Below are 21,461 nucleotides of genomic sequence, written 5' to 3'. Positions count from 1 at the left end.
CTCCAGCTTCTCCTAGACGGTATAGTTAAGTTACATAGTAAGTACGGAGTACGTAGTAGGTAATTAGCAACCCGGGATTGCAATGCAGGGTTGCTGGTTGGCTGGTTGGCTGGTTGGGTCCCTGGGGCGGCACTCACTCCCAACCAAGTTCCTTCCAAGTTGACTTGCACATAGTTAAGTTACGGAGTACATGTTCTTCGGACTATCTTTGACCCGAGGTTTGCTGATCTTCGTAGTAGAAATGTTTCAAGTTGTCATTTCCAACAACACACCCGACATATACATATGGTAATCATCCAAACAGAAACACATATAATGACATATATTACATGCATCCATGCACAATCATCTGAGTCCACACAAGAGCCCTGGCGTCCCTTGCCTCATCTAGTCCCGGCTCTTTTCTCCAGCGGCCCCCTGTCCCTTCATCTTCTTCTCCAATCCTAAGGTCTCCAGGTCCTTCTTTTTGTAATAGTGCGGAGCGACCTCCACCAACCATTCGGCTTGCAAAGGCATGTTGCTGCGCATATACTCCTTGCTCGTCAAGACCAGCTCAAAGTAGATCACCCACCGTGGGTTCACCTCAAACAACGTGCTCGACGGATGCAGGTACACTGTTTGTCCGTTCTTCACGGTGCGATAACTATCCCCACCGCGTTGGAGTCGCGCCGCATTAGGGAAGAATCCGGCAGTGATGGCCTTTTGAATCGGCACCAGGTTGTTCGACCCGCAGGTGCTAACCGTCACCTCGACCCGATCACAGAGCTTGGCAAGCTGATCACGAACATCACGGGCGCGCGTCAAACTGCGCTGCTGCAAGAAGTTCTCCTTTGCCCACACGTAGCTGAAGTCTGAGTCGACCCATTGGTTCCAAATATTGAGCAGGGTAAGGTGGTCGCCACCATCTTTAATCGTGAATCGGTTGCGGGCACTATCCGCGTGAATCTTCTTGTCCTTGGGTCGAAAGAATAAGGCGCTGGCCTCACCCAACATTGACACAATCGACAGGACCTCTTCTACACAGCCGTACTTGTCCGCGGCGAGGATCGCTTTGGCTAGCATAGGGTCGGTCGGAAATTCGGCCATTTGCCTACCAATCTTCGTCAGCTCGCCGCGGTCATTCAGCGCCCCCAGAGCGTACAGTTGCTCCAAGGCGCGAATGATCGTTTCCGCCGGTGGCGGGTCCATGAAGTCGAATTCAAGCAACTGGTCAATCCCGAGCGACTTCAGCATCAGGATAACGCTGTTGAGATTCGTCCGCTGGATTTCCGGTGTCGTGCTTTCTTCAAGCTCGTTATGGTAAGCCCACTTTGTGTACAATCTAAAGCATTTGCCTGGACCGACACGTCCAGCGCGCCCAGCCCTTTGGTTGGCAGAAGCCCGCGAGCATGGTGTCACCACCAGGCTTTCCATACCCGTACGTGGATTGAAGACATTTTCTTTCACAAAGCCCGGATCAATCACGTAGACGATTCCATCAATGGTAAGACTGGTCTCGGCAATGTTCGTTGCCAGCACCACTTTCCGTGCCTTGGGTGGCGTAGGCTCGAAGATCTTGGTCTGCAACTCAGATGGTAAGTTGGCATAGATCGGACAAATGATCATTTCCGGGATCTTATTCCCTAATTTTCGCGCAGTCTCCTGAAGGCTCTGTTCGGCCGCCTCAATCTCCTCTTGGCCGGTCAGGAAAACGAGGATATCACCTGTGCCCTGGGTGATGTGGATTTGAAAGACGGTCGTGATAGCCGCAGCCAGGTAGTTAGCCTCCGGCTGGGAAGTGTAGTGGATATCCACGGGATACCGGCGACCCGGAATATTGAATATGGGCGCGTCATCGAAATACTGCTGGAACTTTTGCGCATCCATCGTCGCAGAGGAAATTAAAAGCTTCAGATCCGGTCGTGCCTTCGCGATGTCTTTCAAAAGGCCGCAGGCGATATCCGTTGGTACAGTTCGCTCGTGAGCTTCGTCGATCATCAGCGCCGAATACTGACCCAAATCAGGCTCCGTGAGAAGCTCTCGCAACAGCATCCCGTCAGTCATGTACTTGAGTACGGTTTTGTCACTTGTATTGTCTTCGAACCGGATAGCGTATCCAACCTCGTTGCCCAACTTCACCCCCATTTCATCGGCCACACGCGACGCCACACTCATTGCGGCGACTCTACGAGGCTGTGTGCATCCAACCTTCATGCCACCCTTGGTGAAGCCAGCTTCGTGGAGGTACTGGGGAATTTGCGTTGTTTTACCGGAACCGGTCTCTCCCACGATGATTAGCACCTGGTGATCGTGCACCGCCTGAATGATTTGATCTCGGAATTGATAGATAGGCAGGCTCTTGCGCGTTTCCTCCATTGACTGTATTTTTTTCTCTGCGGCGTCTAGCTGCTCCTGAAGCCTCCGCTGCTCTTGCGTCATGGGCTTTCGTGTACCCTCCATCTTCGCGTCCATGATGAAATTGATTTTTTGTGAGTCGTCGAACACATATTCGTAGTCTCCTTCATCTACGAATTCTGCACGGTTAATTTGGGCCTTGGCCTTGGCCGTCTGCTCTAGCTCCCACTCTTCATGTTCTGTGATGAAGCGCTCCTGACCGTGCTCGTCACGGTCCACATACCGCTTGTAGAGCGCGTCTTCCTTTCTCTTCCGGTCGATTTTGCCCTTTTCCGTGATGTAGTCCTCCGGCATCATGTAGCCATCCCGGTAATCGTCGATCTTGAGCCGTTCCTCGGCAATCCGCAGAACTTCTCGGTTTCGAGCAAACTCCTCCTTTTCCCGTCGTGTCAAGGTAGGATTATCACGTAGCTCTGCTGTCTCCTCCGCGACTTGTCGACGCAGTAAAGCCAAACGTTCCGTCTCTCGTTTTTTGAGATACTCTTGCCGCGATCGCAACCGAATTTCAGGCATCACGGCTTCCCGGGCAGAAGCGTCGTCAGCTAAAGCTCGTCGTCGGGCAGCCTCGCCCGCTCTAGTCCGGTCTTCCACTATCTTCTTCGATTTGCTATCATCTTTTTTGGCCAATCGTTTGGCGAACTCATCCCGCTCCTCGAGGTCTCGTTTCCGCTCCAACTCCTTCTTCTCCTCGGGATCCAGGTCAGCAGACACATTAGACCGTGGGGATGCAGGTTCATCGTGCAGCTGGATCCGCTTGGAAGGTGACTCCTCCAAATCGCTGACTTGCTCATCACCGCCATGGAGTTCCTCTTCTGGAATCTCTTCGTCACCCCAGTGAGCATCGAAATCGTCCACACGCTGTCGCAGCTTTTTGGTTCGTGGACGTTCTCGGTCTCTAAACCTTTCCTCACGGCTGCGGTCACGCTTCCGGGTCTGGTGTTCTTCCCGGCGACTGCGAGCTTCAGGCTCCTTACCAATCCGGCCACTAAGTCTGTCTTCCTCGTTGCGTCTCCGTTGATCCCTTTCAGCCTCGGCGTTCAAGGGGCCCAGCGATCCTCGTATATCGGGACTATCGTCCTCCATGTCCAGTAGCCGATACTTTTTCTTCGCTGCGGCGCTCACACGATTCTTGCTCGTTGCATTACTGCTGTTCCCGCTAGATCCAACCGTCGCGCCTGTGCCAACTCGCCGGTAAAGCTCTGCGCAGAATGATCCGACACCATCGGAACTGCCGTCTAGGAAAGGGAGAAGCTTGTCATGTAGTTCGGTAGCAGATTTTGCCGAGATCGCGGTTGCGAGTACGTAGTCTACCACAGTGGGATCTGATGCATTTGTCAGGCGTAGTAGGGAGTCCGACACGAATGTTTTGTGGTCCATGACGTATGGCATACGGAGAATGTAAAGGTCAAGGCGCAGAGGGATAAATCGGCCGTGGTTTCTGGAGCATTAGCCGTCCATGTGACACCAGCATGAGATCTTGCACTAGAGCTCTAGCATGTACGCGTGCCAGCACCGAAGTCTTCTGAAGAAAAAGAGAGAGAACGGAAAGAAAAGAAAAGAAAAAAAAGTAGTCGCATACGGTAAGAATAAAGATACAGACCACGTAGTGAGGCGACGGGCTGCCGATGAGAATGCAAATGCGGCAGCGAGAGCGGTGAGGAAGGTGGTGGGAGGCGGAGAGCCAAGCTTGACATGGGCGTCGGCGGCTGGTGGCGAACCCCCCGACTTGCTCAAGCAGCACTGTAACAGGTACCAACTTTATGATCCACAAGGGCTGATATGCCACGCTACGAACACGTTAGGTCGCATCTTCAAACAATACCAATCGACCTTGCCAGAAACTGAGGTGTCATCAACATTACTTTGTTCGACTAAATACGGCAGTTTCCTGTCTGCCTAGAACACATAGCGACATCCATAAGAAGTGGGATGAGAAATTGACAGTGGATCGAAAGCAACGCTGAAGAGAGGGCGCATAGTACAGCCAGGGGATATTGGTTACATAGACATGTAGGGATATGGGAAAATCATCAAACGCCCAAAGTACACGGAGGAAATAGTGACCATACCAGGCCGTCCGGGTTTCCGCAACCAGGGAATCCATTAAAAAAGACGGCAAAGGTAGTTTAAGGCAAAGAGAACGGAAAGTAGGAAATTAGGCAAGCCATAGGCCTGCCACGTAGTGTGTGATATACATCCTCGCTCAAAACGCAGGACGTAAACGCAAAAGAGAGCGGATCATCGTCATATGTCACTTCAGTCATCACAAACTGCAGATGCCCAATCATGCAGAAGACACAGGTACAAGGCGAACAGAATAATAGTAAAGAGGATGAGAATGGAAGGGAGGTCGGTAATGTATAAAAGAAGCCAGGAGTCTCGTTAATCAACTGACTCATAAACATAAGAAATTTGCAAAACGAAAATGAGTGGACAACCACCGTGCAATGAGCCCGGTCATATCCGGTTCAAATGAGATGGTCGAATGGGAATCTCGATCCCGGCATGGTAATCGAGAAAGTCAAATGGACATTAAGATTGATAGTTCGGAATCTCACATAGAACGCCGTCATTAGATGGTATTGTAAAGGAAAGCACCAACTCCGTCGAAATGCATTAGATATGTCAAGTCGTACTGATCAAACATCGATCATTTCTGCGTCTTCAACAAGGACCTCATCAGCAGGGCCCCAGTTGCCTTCATAGACGGTGGCTCCAGCGCGACGTCGGCCGGCAACGAACTGAACGCCGTAGGTCTCAAGAACTTGCTCCGCCGTTGGTCGATCAAGCGGTTCCGGTGAGATCATCCACCGCACAATCTTGTCCAAAGCTTGTTCATGGCTGGCGTCGACCATGAATTCAGGAGGGTCTACAAGTTCGCCCGATCGTACAAGAGGAACCGCGTTTTGATCACTAGGTTTGCGGCCCCCGAGGAAGCTGTCCATTCCAAAATCGTCATCCCCAAAGTCGGATGCACATAGTTCCTCAAACGATGGTTCCTCTAAGATGGGGTTGCCGGACGCATCACGGAAGATGCTTGTCTCGAAACTGAATGTTAAGCTTGGGATGTCACTCATGTCGCCGTTCCGCAGCTTCTGCCACGAAAGCCCATTGTCGGGCAATTCAACATTTCCAGCGATTTCGAACATAATCAAGCCCAGAGAAAAGATGTCTGCCGGCTTGTCAAAGCGACCCATCAGTATTTCGGGGCCTATATATTCACGATCACCTTCGCCTTCGATACCATCCTCCGCTGGCCAACGTGCTGCCATGCCAAAATCAGCGATCTTCAATACTCCCTCGAAGGTGATCAGGATATTTGCAGGCTTCAGGTCTAAATGAATGAACCCCATTTCATGAATGTGTTTCAAGCCCTATCGTACTCGTTAGTGCTTTTTCTAGCTTTCTGTCGTCTGCGAAGCACAGGAATCCGAACGTACCGTTGACAGCTCCAATAAGATCTTCCAGATCCGGAAGTCATCTAATCGTGCCTTCAATCCAACTTGAGCAAGGAACACATCCAAGCTACCTTCTTCGCAAAACTCTGTTTGGATATAGAGGTGACCGTTATCCTCCCAACTGTCCATGAAGGAGATGATATGATCCGAATTGGTGAGAGATTTGAGTATGTCCACTTCACGAATGCGATTTTCACGATCCTTCAGCCCAGAGTATGGCTGTTTTGATTTTTTTACAGCCCAGACTTGCTCGGTGAGTGCTTTAGGAGTATGGGTGCCATCCGAGCGTGAGGACGATATTGGCATCTCCAGGGGTTCCGCGACTCGATACACCTGGGAAAATTCTCCTGTACCGACCAGTTCCACTCGTTCGAAACGTGAAGTCAAACTCGGATCCACATCTGGTGCATGGTAGCCAGCCAATGAAAGGCTAGGGCGCTTGCCTGACTGATGAAACGAATCACGAGGACCGGTGGGGGTCGCTGGAAGGTTAGAAGAACTAAAGTCGAGTCTGGTCAAATGCTGCTCGTTGGATATCGATAGCCCGCTCGGGTCAGGAAACAGATGGTCTTGCGGGGTGTGAGGGGATCCCCGCTGGAATCGGTCGTGTAGTGGGCTTGAGCTCGCTCCTTTAGCTTCCGCAAGCCTTTCCAGGGATGCGATCTGTGAGATGGGAGGAGGATAAGTTCTAGAAGGAAAGAAGCTTTGCTTTGTAGGTGTCGGGGGAAGATCTGTTTCACAGAAAGATTGACTGTTATGGCGGCTAGAGGGCGATTGAGACGCAAAAAAGTCATCACCGTCGACGCTCGCGAAACTGCCCCGACGAGATGCCTCAGGTTTGTTGAAAGAGGTCCCGAAGATCCCCATGCCCCGTGCAAATGGGCCCGGTTTGGGCCGGTCACTAGGTGGATTGAACGGTGAGGGCGGTGCCATCACTGACTGACGGGCTGAGGCTGACATGTCCAGAGGTCGTTCCGGCTGCAATTTCGAACCAGGAAAAAGGTTGGTCGGCCTTTTACAAGGAGTGTCTGGCATGTTCTTGCTGAATCCGAGACCACTCTGAGGGTCTTCTGCATTGCGATTCTTTTTTGAAATGAGACCCGTGGACATGAAAGCAGCCGGAAGAGGTTTGACTAGCTTGTAATTCTCCGGCGTTGCAAACGAGTCGATGGACGATGTCGAATCCTCCCGAGTGAGATGCCGTAATGGCACAGGCCGCGCGCTTCCCGCAGGAAGAGACTTGGAGAAATCAAAGACTCCCCTTGGACGGTCGGACTTGTGGATGGGTTCATGGGTCGGAGAGTCGTCAACCAAGCTGGAACCAGACGAAGATTGCGTGATGGTCCTTGAAAGCGGATGGGCAGCAGGACGAGCTTGTGCCGCAATGCCTCCTGCCGATGAGAACAGCGAGCTGCCAGACACAGTTCGAGAGGCAAAGGGACTCTCTCGATGAGGTTGGAAAAGATTGTTATCTAGAGACATGCGGGGCCGCACAGGATTTAGTGAGCGATCGCTCTGTCGCTGCTGAAGGGTAGATCTCCGAAGAGATGATGATCGTTTAGGAATTGTAGCGAAAGGGCTGAATGGAGTGGCATTGGTTGGGAAGGGCGGCGTCGTGGACTCGGGGGACGATTCGACCGCAGGATCTTCTTCAATCTGGGAAACATCTTCATTATCAAAGATGCTAAACTCGCTCGACAGACTCGTGGCCTGAACGCTGCGTCTTTTTGCGGAAGGGCTACCACGAGATGCCCGGTCCAGATTCATGATTCCGTCACTACGTTTCAGTGGACTGACGGCAGCGTACGATGCAAATGTCCCGCTCCGTCGCTTCTCGATGCGGGAATGCGTTTGCCGAGGTGCCAGTGTAGATTCTAGACATATGGGCGTGTCACTAGAATGTGCATCGACTGCGGTGTTGTCCAGAGACGGAAGAACGAGCCCAGGGGTAGTGGGGGAATTCTCCACACCCGGCGATGTTGGTGTTGATTGTGCAGGCTTCGCATTTCCGTGATCTGTGGAGATATTTAAAGCGCGTTTGACGGGACTTCTCGGGGATGTGCGCACGCGACGCATGATAGGCCTCGTTATTTTGGTGCTTGGGGGATAAGGTACGGCGAATGGTGATTGATGAGATGAACTAGGGAAGAGTACAAAGTTGCTCTGTGCGGATCGCCGGGAAGGTGACAGAGGTGAGGAGATGAAAGGAGCTGTCTTCGACGGGGAATGATGTCGAGGTGCCAGCAGTGAAAAGTTTGAGTTCTTGGAAGGCGAGCGCGATAATGACCGGCGTAGTTGTCGAATGGCCGTATTAGCGTCCATATGGTGAATACCACTATGAGATGGCAGGTGCAATGTGCCACCCGCATCGCGGTGCGGCGAGAAAGTTGCTACCATAATGGTTGTATATGATTGTCAGATTGAGGAACCAGACCTGTGAGTATTTCACGTATGATTTGGAAGCAGGTCAGATAGAGTCTGGGATGGTCTGCAAAGTGTGCTTCTGCCAAGTCACAGATCGACGACCAAGGCAGGCTTTCCAGACTCTCCGAGTCGTGACAGACTTTCACAACAGCCAACAGCCTCGGGAATTATCCTGTGGCGGTGCGCTCTGCCCCGGCTAAGCCAGTTTTCAACGCGAATATTGTTTGTAGTGGAATGTTTGAGAGGTAAGGCGCTGCGCCAGTGGTTGGGTCTGCGTGATATGTGTTTTCGATGCGACACGACAGATGAATGAACATCAGCAGCTTAGGTCGCAACCGCGGGGGCTTCGAGAGCGCTTGTAGAAGCCTCCATACACCCCCAAAGAGCAGCAACTCCTCCGTGCGTATGCCGATGTTCGTAGAGTGTAGTTGAAGGAAAACAATCAGCCTCCTTTGCGATCTCAGGCACGGGGCCACGCGTCAGAATCAGACACGCAGACCACGCACACAATGTCCTTGAAGCCCTGCGCAGTACGTCGCTGCGCTTGAGACGAAACAGATCTCTATGGAATGTTTCAGATTGATAGCAGACGTCAAAACAAGCAGGCGCGACGCGAAGATGCAGGAGCGACAGGAACGAGGACGGACGCGACAAGAATTCCAAGACAGTGCGACCAGCTGCAAGCGATGCGCGAGAAAGAGGCAGGCGAGTTGCAGCGCAGGACTTGAGAGGATTGATTCTGATTTGATGAGAAGGGAACCACAGCAGCAAGATTCGCCTCCCTTCCGTCTCCCTTTCTTCCTTTAAAACCTGGATGACTGCGCTTCTGCTGCAGAGAGAACCGTGGGCGCAAGGGGTGGCGATTTCGAGGGCCCCCAAAAAAAGAATCAAACAGCCACGCGAAGTCGAAGAGGGCGAGACGAAGGAAGGGATGAGGATGAGGTGGAAGGATGGATAACCCGATGGAGGGGAGGGGCTGGCGATAGGCCGGAGAAGTTGCGGTATGCAGAGCCAGCCTTTCAATAATGATGAATCAATCGTCCGAAAAGTTACCGTTATGGGGAGGAAAGTTCGCGAGTTAACTTTGGAGGGGAAGGCCGATAGTCATTCGATGATGATGATAATAAGTTTGGGTGGGGAGAAGGGAATAAGAGGGACAGATGTGGATGGTAAGCAAGCGTAGGAAGGAAGGGAACAAAAAATTTTGGGTATCTCAAAAAAAGAAATTGCAGAGTGCAAGAGAAGGCCAACGTTGTTAATCGGTGGTTAGTGAGCGAGCGGTTAGTTGGAGGGAGAAAGGTAGTGGTAGAGAAAGAGGGAGGACCTGACCAGGACAAGGATGGTTCAGGTACCCGGCCAAGTTGGTCGACTCCTTCGTCTTTCGCTCCTCGACCAGCCAAAATCCCCAGGGCGGGACTCGATGTTTCTCTTTGCACGCGCAAGTCGCGTCGTTTGTTGTTGACGGCAGACTGGTTTAGGCTTAGCTCCGGGAGCGTCACGCGTAACCCCAAGATTCCTTGGGGATCATACGATACATACCGGTAATTTTCAACCTTTCGGCGCCCCGCCTCTTTGCAGTTCTTTCCATCTCAGGCCTGGTTTCAGGCCAGTTGATGCAAGATGCGATCTCAATGGAGAGAGGGAAGAATAAAGACTGATAACAGAAATAAAGAAGGAAAAAAGAAAGGAAGGAAGCAAAGCAGAGAGATATTGCAGGCCACCATATCTCTACCACTTTTACCTAGACTCATTACCATCTTTCCATTTATCTTCCCTTAAAAAATTTGGCCAGGCTGCTCTCACCGCATGTCAAGGCGCAATTAAGATTTCCAGAACCCGGTCATTGGATAGTCCCGTAACGTGTAATATATTTTTAGCGTGGTAGACGGTAAGGCAAGAATACAAGACCCGCGACTGAGGGCTCCCGTACCAGTTGAGAGAAGTCCCGGATGACTTCATCAGTGCCACTTTACCCCTCCGCATCACCCGACGCTTACTTATCCATCCTATCGATAACTAATGTCGATAAGACGCGCGGGGGGGGTGTTTTGGTTTGGGAGAAGAGGAGAGCGGCGGTCGGATCAACTGTACGTACCCTTCCAGAGTTTATCTGACTACTCCCTTGCATGCGCACTGAAATAACTAATTACCTCAATCACCCCTCCTCCTCCACCATGAGCAGGCAGTTGAGATCCGTCCGCAAACCCCATCATTGAGGCTTTGTTCTAAGACTATGTCGTTCTTCAACATTATTATCATAAGCTTTGAAATCGGTGTCGCAACTTCCTCTTCCAGTTTATAATCTCTCTGCAAGTTTTTCCTTGTCCCTCCCCCACAATTAATGTATAATTCATTGCTTTAGAATCTTCCCAATAATAAACTTGAGCAATTGACTACCCACATATGTGGGCTATATCAACAATCGTTTTCGGTGTCATATTCGTCTTATGCTCGGGCGCGACTAGAGCTACGTACTGGGGCACCTCTTTTATTTTCCCTGCCGGGGATGGCGAGCCTTACAATTACTTATACAGTAGCAGTACTTCCTAATTGCGGATGCTTTATTCTCTGATCCTTTTAAAGCTTTGGATGCTCTTGCCCGTTATTACTAGCTGGCCTGGTGCCCAATTCTTCTCTCACTATTCATACTTGTAGTTAACACCGGACCACTTCCCCCCTCTCCCCCCTCTTCCTTCAGCAACACGTGTTGGCCCTCGCAGCCTCCTTCTGGCTATTCTCGACATGTCCGCGGCAGACAGTAACCTTTTTTTTTTAAAAAAAAAAAAAGTGCTTTTCATATCATACTGTACTTTCCTGTATGTCTTTGATATGCAAGCTAGCTTTGCAATTTTACACCACCTCTCGTATCTTCTGTAAGACTGGGGTTCGGACATCACCCCACATGATCTTTCTTCCCTAACCATTCAAACTAGGTAAGCACCTGGAAGAATATGAAACGGCCCCATAGCCTCAGACAGATGAAGTCCTATGATATTGCACACCATGATGCTACAACATGATATTTCTTGTTGTAGCGCTTCCGAGGCAATTCGCTTTGTCGGTCTTCACCCGAAGCCCGCTCGAGCGCATTGCCATCATCCATTCTGAGGGTGTTAGTCGTTCCTGAGTTGTGGTTCAAAGATTGAATCAAGTTAGCTTGGTGCAAAGCTGGGTTTCTCGAATCTCTAGCAATAATTGAGCCGATCGTAGAGAGGGCTATAGGCTTTCACCCTTGATTCAATTAATCAATCTATTGGGGAGAGATAGCGCACGCAGGTCGGTCCTCGGGAGTACAGCTTGACGGCCTCAGGCACAACCAAGGTAAACTTAAATAGTAAGTAAGGTAGTCTGATGAACTTGGAACCTTGAACACCTGCACTGCAGGCATTGGCAATCAATCATCCCTTGGTGCCCCGGCCGCCCTATCCATTTGGCTCCTCAGCTTATCCCTCACCCCAGTGACCCCACTCCTCCTCTCCCTTACACCGCACCTTTAGGGTCGAGCAATTCCCGGCTTTCTTCCTTCCTTTTTTTTCCTTTCTTCACGTTTACACATTGACTTATGGGGCTATCTATCTCTTGGCAGATTTCTACCGTAATTCTTCCTTGGTCATGGCGGCGCCCGGTCGATCCAAGACTTTTTTTCTCTGGGTCCAAACACTTGAATTCTACACAGTAATGTCCTGCGGCCTTGCCTCGAATTGTTTCCCCACCCCACCGCATGAACCGCTTACCACATTTGCCCTTGTTAGTACTGTGGTCGTTGTTCTAAGTTGACCCTCACGGAAGATTCCCGGCCAAGGCCCGCGGATTCTAGATCTGTTCACAAGATACCCATGCCGGTTCCGCAGTCGACATTCTTTTACCTACCCAGACCTTGCCCGAAAGTCTCAAAGCTGGACTTATCAGGAAGGCGAGGCGCCGAGGATGCCTGCGACTCCACTGATGCGTCTGCCTCGCCCATTTTGTCTGGTTCAGCTGCGCATACTCGTGGGGCTTTGTGGCCTTGTGGTGAGCTCAGCTTCTCGACCTTCTTTCGGCCACCTGTCACCTGTCGATGCTAGCTGCATCCGGGACGTTCATCAAACCATTGCAGACTTCCGGCTTGCCGGGGTGAACCAGTCTGCCTGATTGGGCTCCTTGTTCAAACTCTGCGCGTCTCTGGGTGAGGAAGACCTCTTCCATGTTGTCAGTTTGTTCAAGGACGCCATCGGATACGATTGCAAAAATGGTATAGCTACAATTGAGAAGCAACAACTCAATCCTCCGACGTTCGTGATTCTCCCGGCATTCGAATTATCTCGTGTTCCTTCCAAGCCACTTGAGTTTATATACATAATCGACTCATAGTTCAAGAGAGAAACCCTGGCTTGAAAGTGCCACTATGTCTGGGGAAGCTTGTATGCGTGTATTCAAAATTGGGGCCCTAGATAGGAAGAACACTTCCACAGCCACATATTTCGCGTTGGCTAGGAAGGCTCTCTGTTTGATGCGACAGCCTCGGGACTGAACAGCATCCGACTATATTTTCCTATGTACACTCTCCCTCCTCGCACTGAATAAATATGTAGAGCCTTTGAGTTGGGCCGCTTTATGGCCGGGTGGTTGCTTAAGCTCAATGAAGCAGGCCTTGGCTATCACGATGATGGCTAATGTCTCACTCGGACCAGACTCTCCGGACCGAGTAACCGCTGCACTTCATTTTTTATATTGCACATTCGTTGCGCAGCAAGGGGATGGGACCAATGTGACCTCCCAGGTGTCAAGCACGAGACACGTAACTAGGAGGCGAGGACCTAAATATTTTGAGCCATCTCATTACCAAGGCACTGAATAAGATAACTTGAAGTGGAGTTTAGATACGGTACGCACTGTAATAAGCCTTCGGTGCTTTATCTTTACAACCCGAATCGCTGTGTGGCTAAGTTGTTTGTGAGCAGTCGCCATCCATGGTACATATGTATGCAAGCTCCAGCAGACATATAGTAACTGCGCTAATGTACGTGACCGCCCAATGGTACTAGCTATCTAGATGCAGTTATAGTTCGATTCTTATTGGTATTCCTAAATCTGCCTGGATTATCTTCCCCATCCCCTGAAATCCGGACGGATATGGAATTGGCATCACGAGTCATGATTGGTTTCGTTAGCTTCATACATTATTGTTGCTTTGCTGCTATCCTATCTGCCAGGATCAAATTTGCATGAGAAAAGACTTCATGTAGCTTTGATACCACGTATTGTTTGATATAAAAGTCAAGTGAGACAAAGATACCGAATTCCTGTCATTGTCACAAAATGCCTGCCTGCGGATTCGCCAGTACCCAATGAGGCAGCCTTCTGATCAAGCTAGCTTATTCAGAAACACACCACTGCTGCAGGCTTTGACTCAAAGGGACTGTATGGGTACTTGCCTTAGCAATCAGTCAAGTATCTGTTTAAGCACAGCACAGAACACTTGGCTAGCCTGCTCGAGTGCAGCACCTTCCGAAAATCTACCAGTCTAATGCGTGTCTGTAAATATGTACGGTTTTCTCTTGATATGTATGCAAGCATATAATCGTTAGTATGCGTTTCAAGAATCGTAGCACTAGAAAATCGTCGGGCATGAAATCGCAGGGCCCCGACGCTGCATAATCTGTAGTTCATAGCTGGGTAATGGTCTCTCTGTCAACTCTTAGTCGAGGCGAGAGGAATGGTCTCTAGCTAGTGGGCCGTGACCTATAACATGCACGAAATAACCGAGTGATACTTGTCACGGACGAGGGTCTTCCCAAGGTTCCGTCATTTCCTATGTTTCAACCCTGGGGCTGTCTCGTTGTTCTCTATTCTATCCTTTGCTACTTAAAAGCTCGGTCAATAACCAGGTATGACGTGAATTAAGAATTGCATGTCTGACAAACTTATTGAGCGTTGGTTCTTGAATAATAAAGGGCCTCGCATCATCCTGTTCAACCTGCACGAGACAGTAAACAGGAACCATATACCTACTGAGATTTGGGGCTTATGACTTTAGTACGTATTGTGCTTAATGCTTCTCAAACTACCAAGTGTTAGTCATGCTCCGTCATTGTGTCTGCTGCCGCTGTAAGATTCGCTCTTAATACAAGGTCAACTCGAAAGAGAAATATTCAAAGGATTATCTATACTGTAATCGCTTTCTTTAAAATAATCGGCTGTTTGTGAAATCATTTGTTAGAGAACTTGATCGGGTGTGAGGCTACGTATAGATTGGGATCTAATTGGTCTCTAACTGCGAGATCATACCTTTACAGCTACCTAGAAGGATGGCTGGCTAACATGCTCTACCATCAAGCATACTAACCTGGGCTTGCTCAATGTCTGTCCGACCTATGGGCAAGGCAACCCGACTGCTTGATTGAGATCAGAGGTAACAGCATGCCTGGCCAGGATGTATGATAATCGAACATAGTGCTCCTACCACTCTACCAGTGTCGAGAGAGTGTGTACTTGAGAAGGTGGCTTATAGCTGGGTGTCGAGTTACAGCATGGTTCAAGACATTTAGCTCATTGGTTCCTGAGATGAACTTGTCGATGACATAATATTGAATATGTATACTACAATTGATTTGATATCTCAGAGATTACACCAGCCTATTGAGTACTAAGGTATGCCCTCGACTGTCTCTATCTACCCAGTAGGAAGTGGACCCTCGACCCAGACAACATTCCACCTGTTTTGCTACTGGACATCAAATCGAACTGGTTGTCTACGAAGGTGCAGCAAAGACCTTATAGCTAAGTCATCCAATGATGCTGATACTATCGGGAGACGAATTCATATTCAAGCTCTGGCCAGGAGTGAAGGTCTGGTGGCAACAAATGACCGACTACTAGTATAACTTCTCGTGAGATACAGCTACAAGGGCCCTGTTATATTTGCTTTTGGTCATGCGCTTTTCAGCTTGTCAATTCATGGCAAGGAAGGTCTAGTTTTCCAATCATCAGGGACGCGTTCGAGCCTGCTTCTGGCGCAGCATACACTTTACCTCTGAGAGTAATCTGCTTGGGCTCTAGGAGCCTGTCGTATGATTATTATCTGAGGGGAAGTCTTTGCATGATTGAAAGACGAAGTATTTTACTGTTGATACTGGCTGCCCGGACCTCGTTAGCCATTTAATACTCAATCCTCACCGGAAGCTTCATACTTAACAGTTCTAGGTATAATCAGTGCTATCGGTACCATGGGTATGCGCCCATCTTTCAAGTCATACTTCGAGTAGGGTATCACCCAATGTATACTATGTATATCACACAGTAGGTGGAGACTGTTGCTCTACCAAATTTATCCAGCCTGTAGGAATCAAATAGAATTGCAGTACCAGGGTCTGAGACAGGTCAGCAATGTTAAAGTCGAAGATACTGAGCCTGGTATAACAACGCCTGTACTCGCATGCTGGCAATGGCTTGTTGCCATCTGAGTGATATAGCTAAAAGAAGTACTGCTGATGTAAACTACCCCCCTGCTTTTGATCAGCTATTCGACCAAGATATGTACAATACTCATATATAGCACACTTGCACAGAAGAAGAATCTCAGGTGCATCATGTTACTCTAAAGTATTTCAATTCAGACCTCTTACAGCACCCATGAGCTCTGAAATCTGTCTTTGTTGACGCAAATGTTGTCTTAGCACTATTACGTCTACTACTACGGTCTCTTGGTATAGGTAGGGAAATGCTGTAATAGCATACACATGCCTCTGAAGAAATTAGCAGTAGTCAAGGGTGATAATGTGACTAAGTATCTTATTGACGGTCACATTGAGGCGAACGCCTTTGAGAGCCTGTGGTGTAAAGTCACTTGCATCTTTTACAGTAACTATACACTGAGAGTTCTGACTGTATTTAATCAAAGTTCAACCAACTAGAACAAAGGCATTCATAATCAAACAAGAGCGGCCCGGAGGATGGGTTACAGTACTAGGTAGCTAGTGAGGGGTAGGTAGGTGCCTTCGCTGTGGTGTAACTTTCTTCCAAGACCGTGCTTATTCTACCATGGTGAAGGCGGGGTTAGATCCGGGCTCCAGTAAAAATCACCTCAAACCAGCTGATTATAGAAAATCACACCATTCCTGCCCTCAACATAGAGACTCACCGATCAATGACCGTCACTAGTCGCAAGCCAGTCGTTATGCCTTTGCGCAGTGCCAACCAATGTTAAGTAGGGGTTGGCGCGAGGCAAATGTCCACGGTCCAGCATCTAGGCCTGTAGAAGGCATAGGCACCTCATCCACATCCATTCAACAGGCGGTTTAGATTAAAATGAGGTATTGGTTCATGCATATGGCCATCAGACAGGTTCGTGATCAGGGTGAGACTGCTTAACAATTGGCTCTGCCTACAGGGTCCTTCTGCATTAGTATGAAGGTGAGTAGAGGTTGTTCCCAACGCCTAGAGAGGCTCCCGAGCGGCCCTTGATGCTTCCACAACTGCTTGAGGCAGCACACTACTAGGTATAAGTAGGAGCGTGCAGATGAAGGAAGTCTCTCGTGATCGTGTGCTGACAAGCTTCCCTATCAATGTTTAAACTGCTATGTTCGTGCTTGAAGGCTTTTTCTCCACTGCACTGATTTTGGCCAACTAGTTGTACTGTACCTAGCAAGTTGGGAGATACCTACTACCTATAACTACCTATACATTTAGAAAAGGGTTCTTTTTTGTTTGCTTGGGAATGAAGAAAGATGGATTTATTGTCTGTATTGTAAGGGGAAAGAATGACAAGACAATTACATATACAACAAATACATCTATCTGTATAGGTATGTACAGTACATAGCCCGTCGGGGGCTAGTCCAGTTTTCCGACATCGGGCGACTGCGGATCTAATCTAAGCGTCCATCACACTTCCACTTTCCACTTCCAGGATTCTACACCGAACGGACTGCGGGGCACACTCGGGTCGGACTCTTCACCCACTCCTCCCTCCCCTTTGGTGTATCATTCTGTAGTTTTGGTACTCAAGTACAGTCAGTACGGTAGTAAGTACGTACCTTGCTCTTACCACGTTTCTTGGGCCAGTGGGACCGTGTGTCCACCCATCCATTCATTCACTATGCTATTCCTGGCCCGCTGTCAAAGCATGGCCAGTCGAATTATGCTGGTGCGCTGAAAAAGCAAGCAGGAGAGATGAGGTAAGTTATATTCAAAGTCGAGAGAACGCTGCGTTAAATACAACTGCGTCTACAGACACCGAGATTAACATAAATTAGAAGGAGCCTTAAACAAAAACAGAAGAAGAAGAAGAAGAGGAAAGGAAAAGGAAAAGGAAAGGGAGAGAGGGAGAGAAAAGGAAGGAAAAGAAAGAATTGATCGAACCACTCGGGATTCCGACCTGCAAAAACTAAAAAGTCTCATAGCCTTAAGCAGGATCCGTCGCTTCAAGAAAAAATAATCTTATCCATCTTGGGCTCCCCAGGAAACCACCACCGTCCGTCCGGTCTGTGGACCTACAGTACGTATTCGGTATTTAACTTCCACCGATTTTTTCATTCGTAGATTATCAGATCGGTTTTATTGTTTTTTCCTGCCCCATATGGACAGTCATAATTTATCCGCTTCGATTATCTTGGATTCCATTTTCGGCGCGCCTGACTCCATCCTTTCTCTCCATTGCCCCCATCGATTAATCCACCGGTGCATATAACTACCTACGACCCCTCGCCCGTCACCTACCGCAATTTCCTCCCTCTCTTTCTCTCTCTCCCTCTCTCTCCCTCTCTACTCTCTCCCTACCTCTCCCCAAACGCTATCTTCTGCTCTTTCCAAAGCCCGCCCACGGTGTTTTATGCTCCCATTCCCATCCTGATCTTGGGACACAGACCTTTCTGATTTATTTCTCGCCAGCTACTCCCTTTTGCCACATCTTGTCTAGCATAGCTAACACCAATGGAGTCTATCGTCCGGAAGCCTGAAGTGAGCTTCCAGAGCCACCGCGACATGGCTGTCAAGCAACAGCGGGAGCCATCCCGTCTCCGAGCAAGCCCCCAAGACGAGCTACACGATTTGCTTTGTGTGGGGTTCGGTCCTGCATCGCTCGCAATCGCAATTGCCTTGAACGATGCCTTGGATCCTTGTTTGAACAAGTCCACCTCCAGCTCCGGCTGGCAACCTAGAGTCTGCTTTCTGGAGCGTCAGAAGCAGTTCGCCTGGCATCCGGGCATGTTGCTGCCCGGATCGAAAATGCAAATCTCTTTCATCAAGGACCTGGCCACCCTCCGTGATCCCCGCAGCAGTTTCACCTTCCTCAACTACCTTCACCAGAAGGAGCGGTTGATTCACTTCACAAATCTAGGCACGTTCACTCCAGCTCGCCTGGAGTTCGAAGATTATATGCGCTGGTGTGCGCAACGGTTCTCCGAGGTGGTCTCCTATGGAGAAGAGGTGATTGATGTGGTTCCGGGCAAAACCGACCCGACAGGCTCGGTGGTTGACTATTTCACTGTTCGTTCCCGCAATGTCGAGACCGGAGAGATTTCCTCCAGAACGGCACGGAAGGTCGTAGTTGCGCTTGGTGGCAGTCCAAAGATGCCCCCAGGCCTTCCTCAAGACCCCCGGATTCTGCATTCGTCCCAGTACTGCACCAATCTACCCGCTCTACTCAGCGACGAGCGCAAACCTTACAACGTTGCCGTTCTTGGAAGCGGCCAAAGTGCTGCGGAAATCTTCCACGATATTCAGAAGCGTTATCCTAACTCTAAGACTACCCTAATAATGCGGGATACCGCCATGCGACCCAGCGATGACTCCCCATTGTAAGCGCAATCACCTCATATCACCTCCTCCCTCAACCTTCTGGCCCTGTGAGCTGACTCAGATGTTTAGCGTCAATGAACTCTTCAATCCCGAGAGAATCGATAAATTCTACAACCTTTCTGCGAATGAACGTCAGCGTTCCCTCAAGGCCGACAAGGCCACTAACTACAGTGTCGTCAGGCTTGAGCTCATCGAGCAGATTTTCGACGACATGTATACCCAGCGAATCCAGAACCCTGACGAGACACAGTGGCAACACCGCATTCTACCTGGCCGTAAAGTCACCCGAGTTGAACATCATGGTCCCCAAAGTCGGATGCGCATTCACGTTCGCGCCGCTAAGGATGGAGCGGACAGCTTGGTTGGTGATGGCAAGGAGACATTGGAGGTGGATGCCCTCATGGTGGCAACGGGTTACAACCGCAATGCACACGAGCAACTTTTGAAGAACGTACAGCACCTGCGACCGGCGGGGCAGGAAGTTTGGACCCCTGGCCGGGATTATCGGGTCGATATGGACACCAGCAAAGTCAGCGCCCATGCAGGCATTTGGCTTCAGGGCTGCAATGAGAAGACACATGGCCTGAGCGACAGTCTTCTGTCTGTCTTGGCCGCTCGAGGCGGAGAGATGGTGGAATCGATCTTTGGTGAACAGCTGTCGGGTGCGACGGTGCCGGCCACCAGATTGCGCGCCATGCTGTAATACAGGAATCTGATCCAGGGAGGCATCCGCAGGTCTGTTTCGTCGGCACAACTTCCTGATGCCTGGGAATAATACTTAAATGATCAGAAGAGAAGAGGAGAAAAATAGAGGGGCGGGTGAGATGAAAAAAGAAACGCTTGCTTCAGGAATTACCTTGACTGTAAACAGTATATTTGTCAGTTATGATCGTTTACTCGTGTTAAATATACCATTTACATACAACTTTGATACTGAGAAACTCAAGGTACGTAGCATATTACATAGAGATTGAGATGAGATACATTGTTGCTCGAATCAATACTTTCTAATTGGAGCGACGTAGAAAATAATGCCATGGCATTGTGCTGTACCTACAGAATGCAACTCAATGATACCCTAGGTTAGCCAACGAGGGACAGAATTGCCGAACGACTCTACTTCAATGATTTGAAGTCATTAGCTGTCCCATGTACTGTGTTATCAAGAAAAGTTCAAATTATGTGCCTTTGGGTGAGTGGTGGGAGGGTAAAGGGAGGGAAGAAGAAGAGCAACGTGTCTGAGGCCGGCGTGGAGACGATAATTGGGGTACTTCGTTCTTATGAGTACCTACGATACTGTAAGTTACAGGCCCGCTGACGTCAAGCGACCGGAGCTGATTGGCCTACACCGGATAAGTTTATGAGCTACACCAAGGTCATGAATTAGTCACGGTGCACAAGCAGAAAATGGTAACATGAAGGGGGAGCGAAAAAAAAAAAAACAACAACAACAACAACAACAACAACAACAACAATTGGAAGGGGTTGGGGAAAGGGAAAAGACTCCAAAATATGTTATCTAACACCACTCTGTGGTCCGTCTGTTCTCGCCGTTCGGAACCCGAGGCGCATCCTCTACCAAGGTTAATTGGAAGGGGGGGAAATATCGGGATCCCTCCCGATAATCTGATCAGATAAAATTTTTCTCTTGTTATCTGATGGCGCCATCTTGCAACACCCGTAATTCGCTCACAGTTCGGCCCGGGAGATTTTGAGACCTTACAGTGCAAAGAATACACACATGTTCTGGAGCTTGCAGCCCAAGGTTGCTCCTCAAACTCGATGGGCAAGTATCATTTCCTTAACCGTTCAGTACTGCTTGTCCTTTTTTTGATGTTGGGTCATTTGTACTGGCGGGACGTGGACACGGAAGGGGTTGCTTCACAAAGGCCCGGCCCAAAATACCTCCATACTATCCGTGTACGTACGTACCGTGCCTACGGACCGGGAGTAGCAACCTAGCCGTATACGCGAGGAAGTATTGCGGTCCACTCACTGATTTCCGCTGATTGATTAGATGAGACCATGTCCCCCAAGACCCACACCTTCTCTCACAGTCGGGTGCTTCTGGCCCGTTGTTGGCTTCTGAATTTCCGATAGCTTTTGCTTGGAGCTTTTTTCAATGAGAAAGAAAAAAAAAGAAGGGGGAAAAAGGAGTTCACATAGAATTGTAGTCGCTTCAGTACACACCTGAACAGAATCCAATTGCTGGCCCATTTATGATCGGTCATAGGCCAGTGACTCTCTGAGGGGGATCGGGAGAAAAGGGTTGACGGTTGATGAAAATCCAGGCGCCCCACTCCCAGCCCATGCGGTGCCCACAATACCAAGGCCCTAACAGAAGACGAGGGATAAAAAAGAACAAGTGCTTTTGCTGCCCGGCTCCGATAGCGCCTCAATCAGTCAGAC

At 49.4% G+C, this 21,461-nt stretch overlaps 3 protein-coding genes across 3 annotated transcripts; 2 read left to right on the top strand and 1 right to left on the bottom strand.

Annotated features, from left to right (window-relative positions):
- Window positions 1-5,033: 5,033 nt before the first annotated feature.
- Window positions 5,034-8,249, bottom strand: BO66DRAFT_408555 (tyrosine protein kinase SWE1; the record flags this gene model as incomplete). Its single annotated transcript, XM_025649124.1, has 2 exons — window positions 5,034-5,768; window positions 5,835-8,249. 2 exons carry the CDS (start codon window positions 8,247-8,249, stop codon window positions 5,034-5,036), a joined length of 3,150 nt encoding a protein of 1,049 aa, XP_025507441.1.
- A 4,505-nt stretch (window positions 8,250-12,754) lies between these two features.
- Window positions 12,755-13,144, top strand: BO66DRAFT_201197 (uncharacterized protein). Its single transcript, XM_025642522.1, has one exon. It carries the CDS (start codon window positions 12,895-12,897, stop codon window positions 13,111-13,113), a length of 219 nt encoding a protein of 72 aa, XP_025507440.1. The 5' UTR covers window positions 12,755-12,894; the 3' UTR covers window positions 13,114-13,144.
- A 4,660-nt stretch (window positions 13,145-17,804) lies between these two features.
- BO66DRAFT_417852 (lysine N(6)-hydroxylase/L-ornithine N(5)-oxygenase family protein) lies at window positions 17,805-19,946 on the top strand. Its single transcript, XM_025649706.1, has 2 exons — window positions 17,805-19,051; window positions 19,122-19,946. Exons 1-2 carry the CDS (start codon window positions 18,186-18,188, stop codon window positions 19,753-19,755), a joined length of 1,500 nt encoding a protein of 499 aa, XP_025507439.1. The 5' UTR covers window positions 17,805-18,185; the 3' UTR covers window positions 19,756-19,946.
- Window positions 19,947-21,461: the final 1,515 nt, after the last annotated feature.

This window comes from Aspergillus aculeatinus, assembly GCF_003184765.1.
Source record: "Aspergillus aculeatinus CBS 121060 unplaced genomic scaffold BO66scaffold_6, whole genome shotgun sequence".
Classification (NCBI taxonomy): Eukaryota; Fungi; Ascomycota; class Eurotiomycetes; order Eurotiales; family Aspergillaceae; genus Aspergillus; species Aspergillus aculeatinus.
This window is presented reverse-complemented; position numbering and strand designations above follow the sequence as displayed.

Coding starts and splice junctions, on each gene's coding strand:
- BO66DRAFT_417852 (XM_025649706.1), top strand. CDS start 18,186: ATGGAGTCTATCGTCCGGAAGCCTGAAGTGAGCTTCCAGAGCCACCGC. Junction 19,052..19,121: donor CCCAGCGATGACTCCCCATT/GTAAGCGCAATC, acceptor TCAGATGTTTAG/CGTCAATGAACTCTTCAATC.
- BO66DRAFT_201197 (XM_025642522.1), top strand. CDS start 12,895: ATGAAGCAGGCCTTGGCTATCACGATGATGGCTAATGTCTCACTCGGA.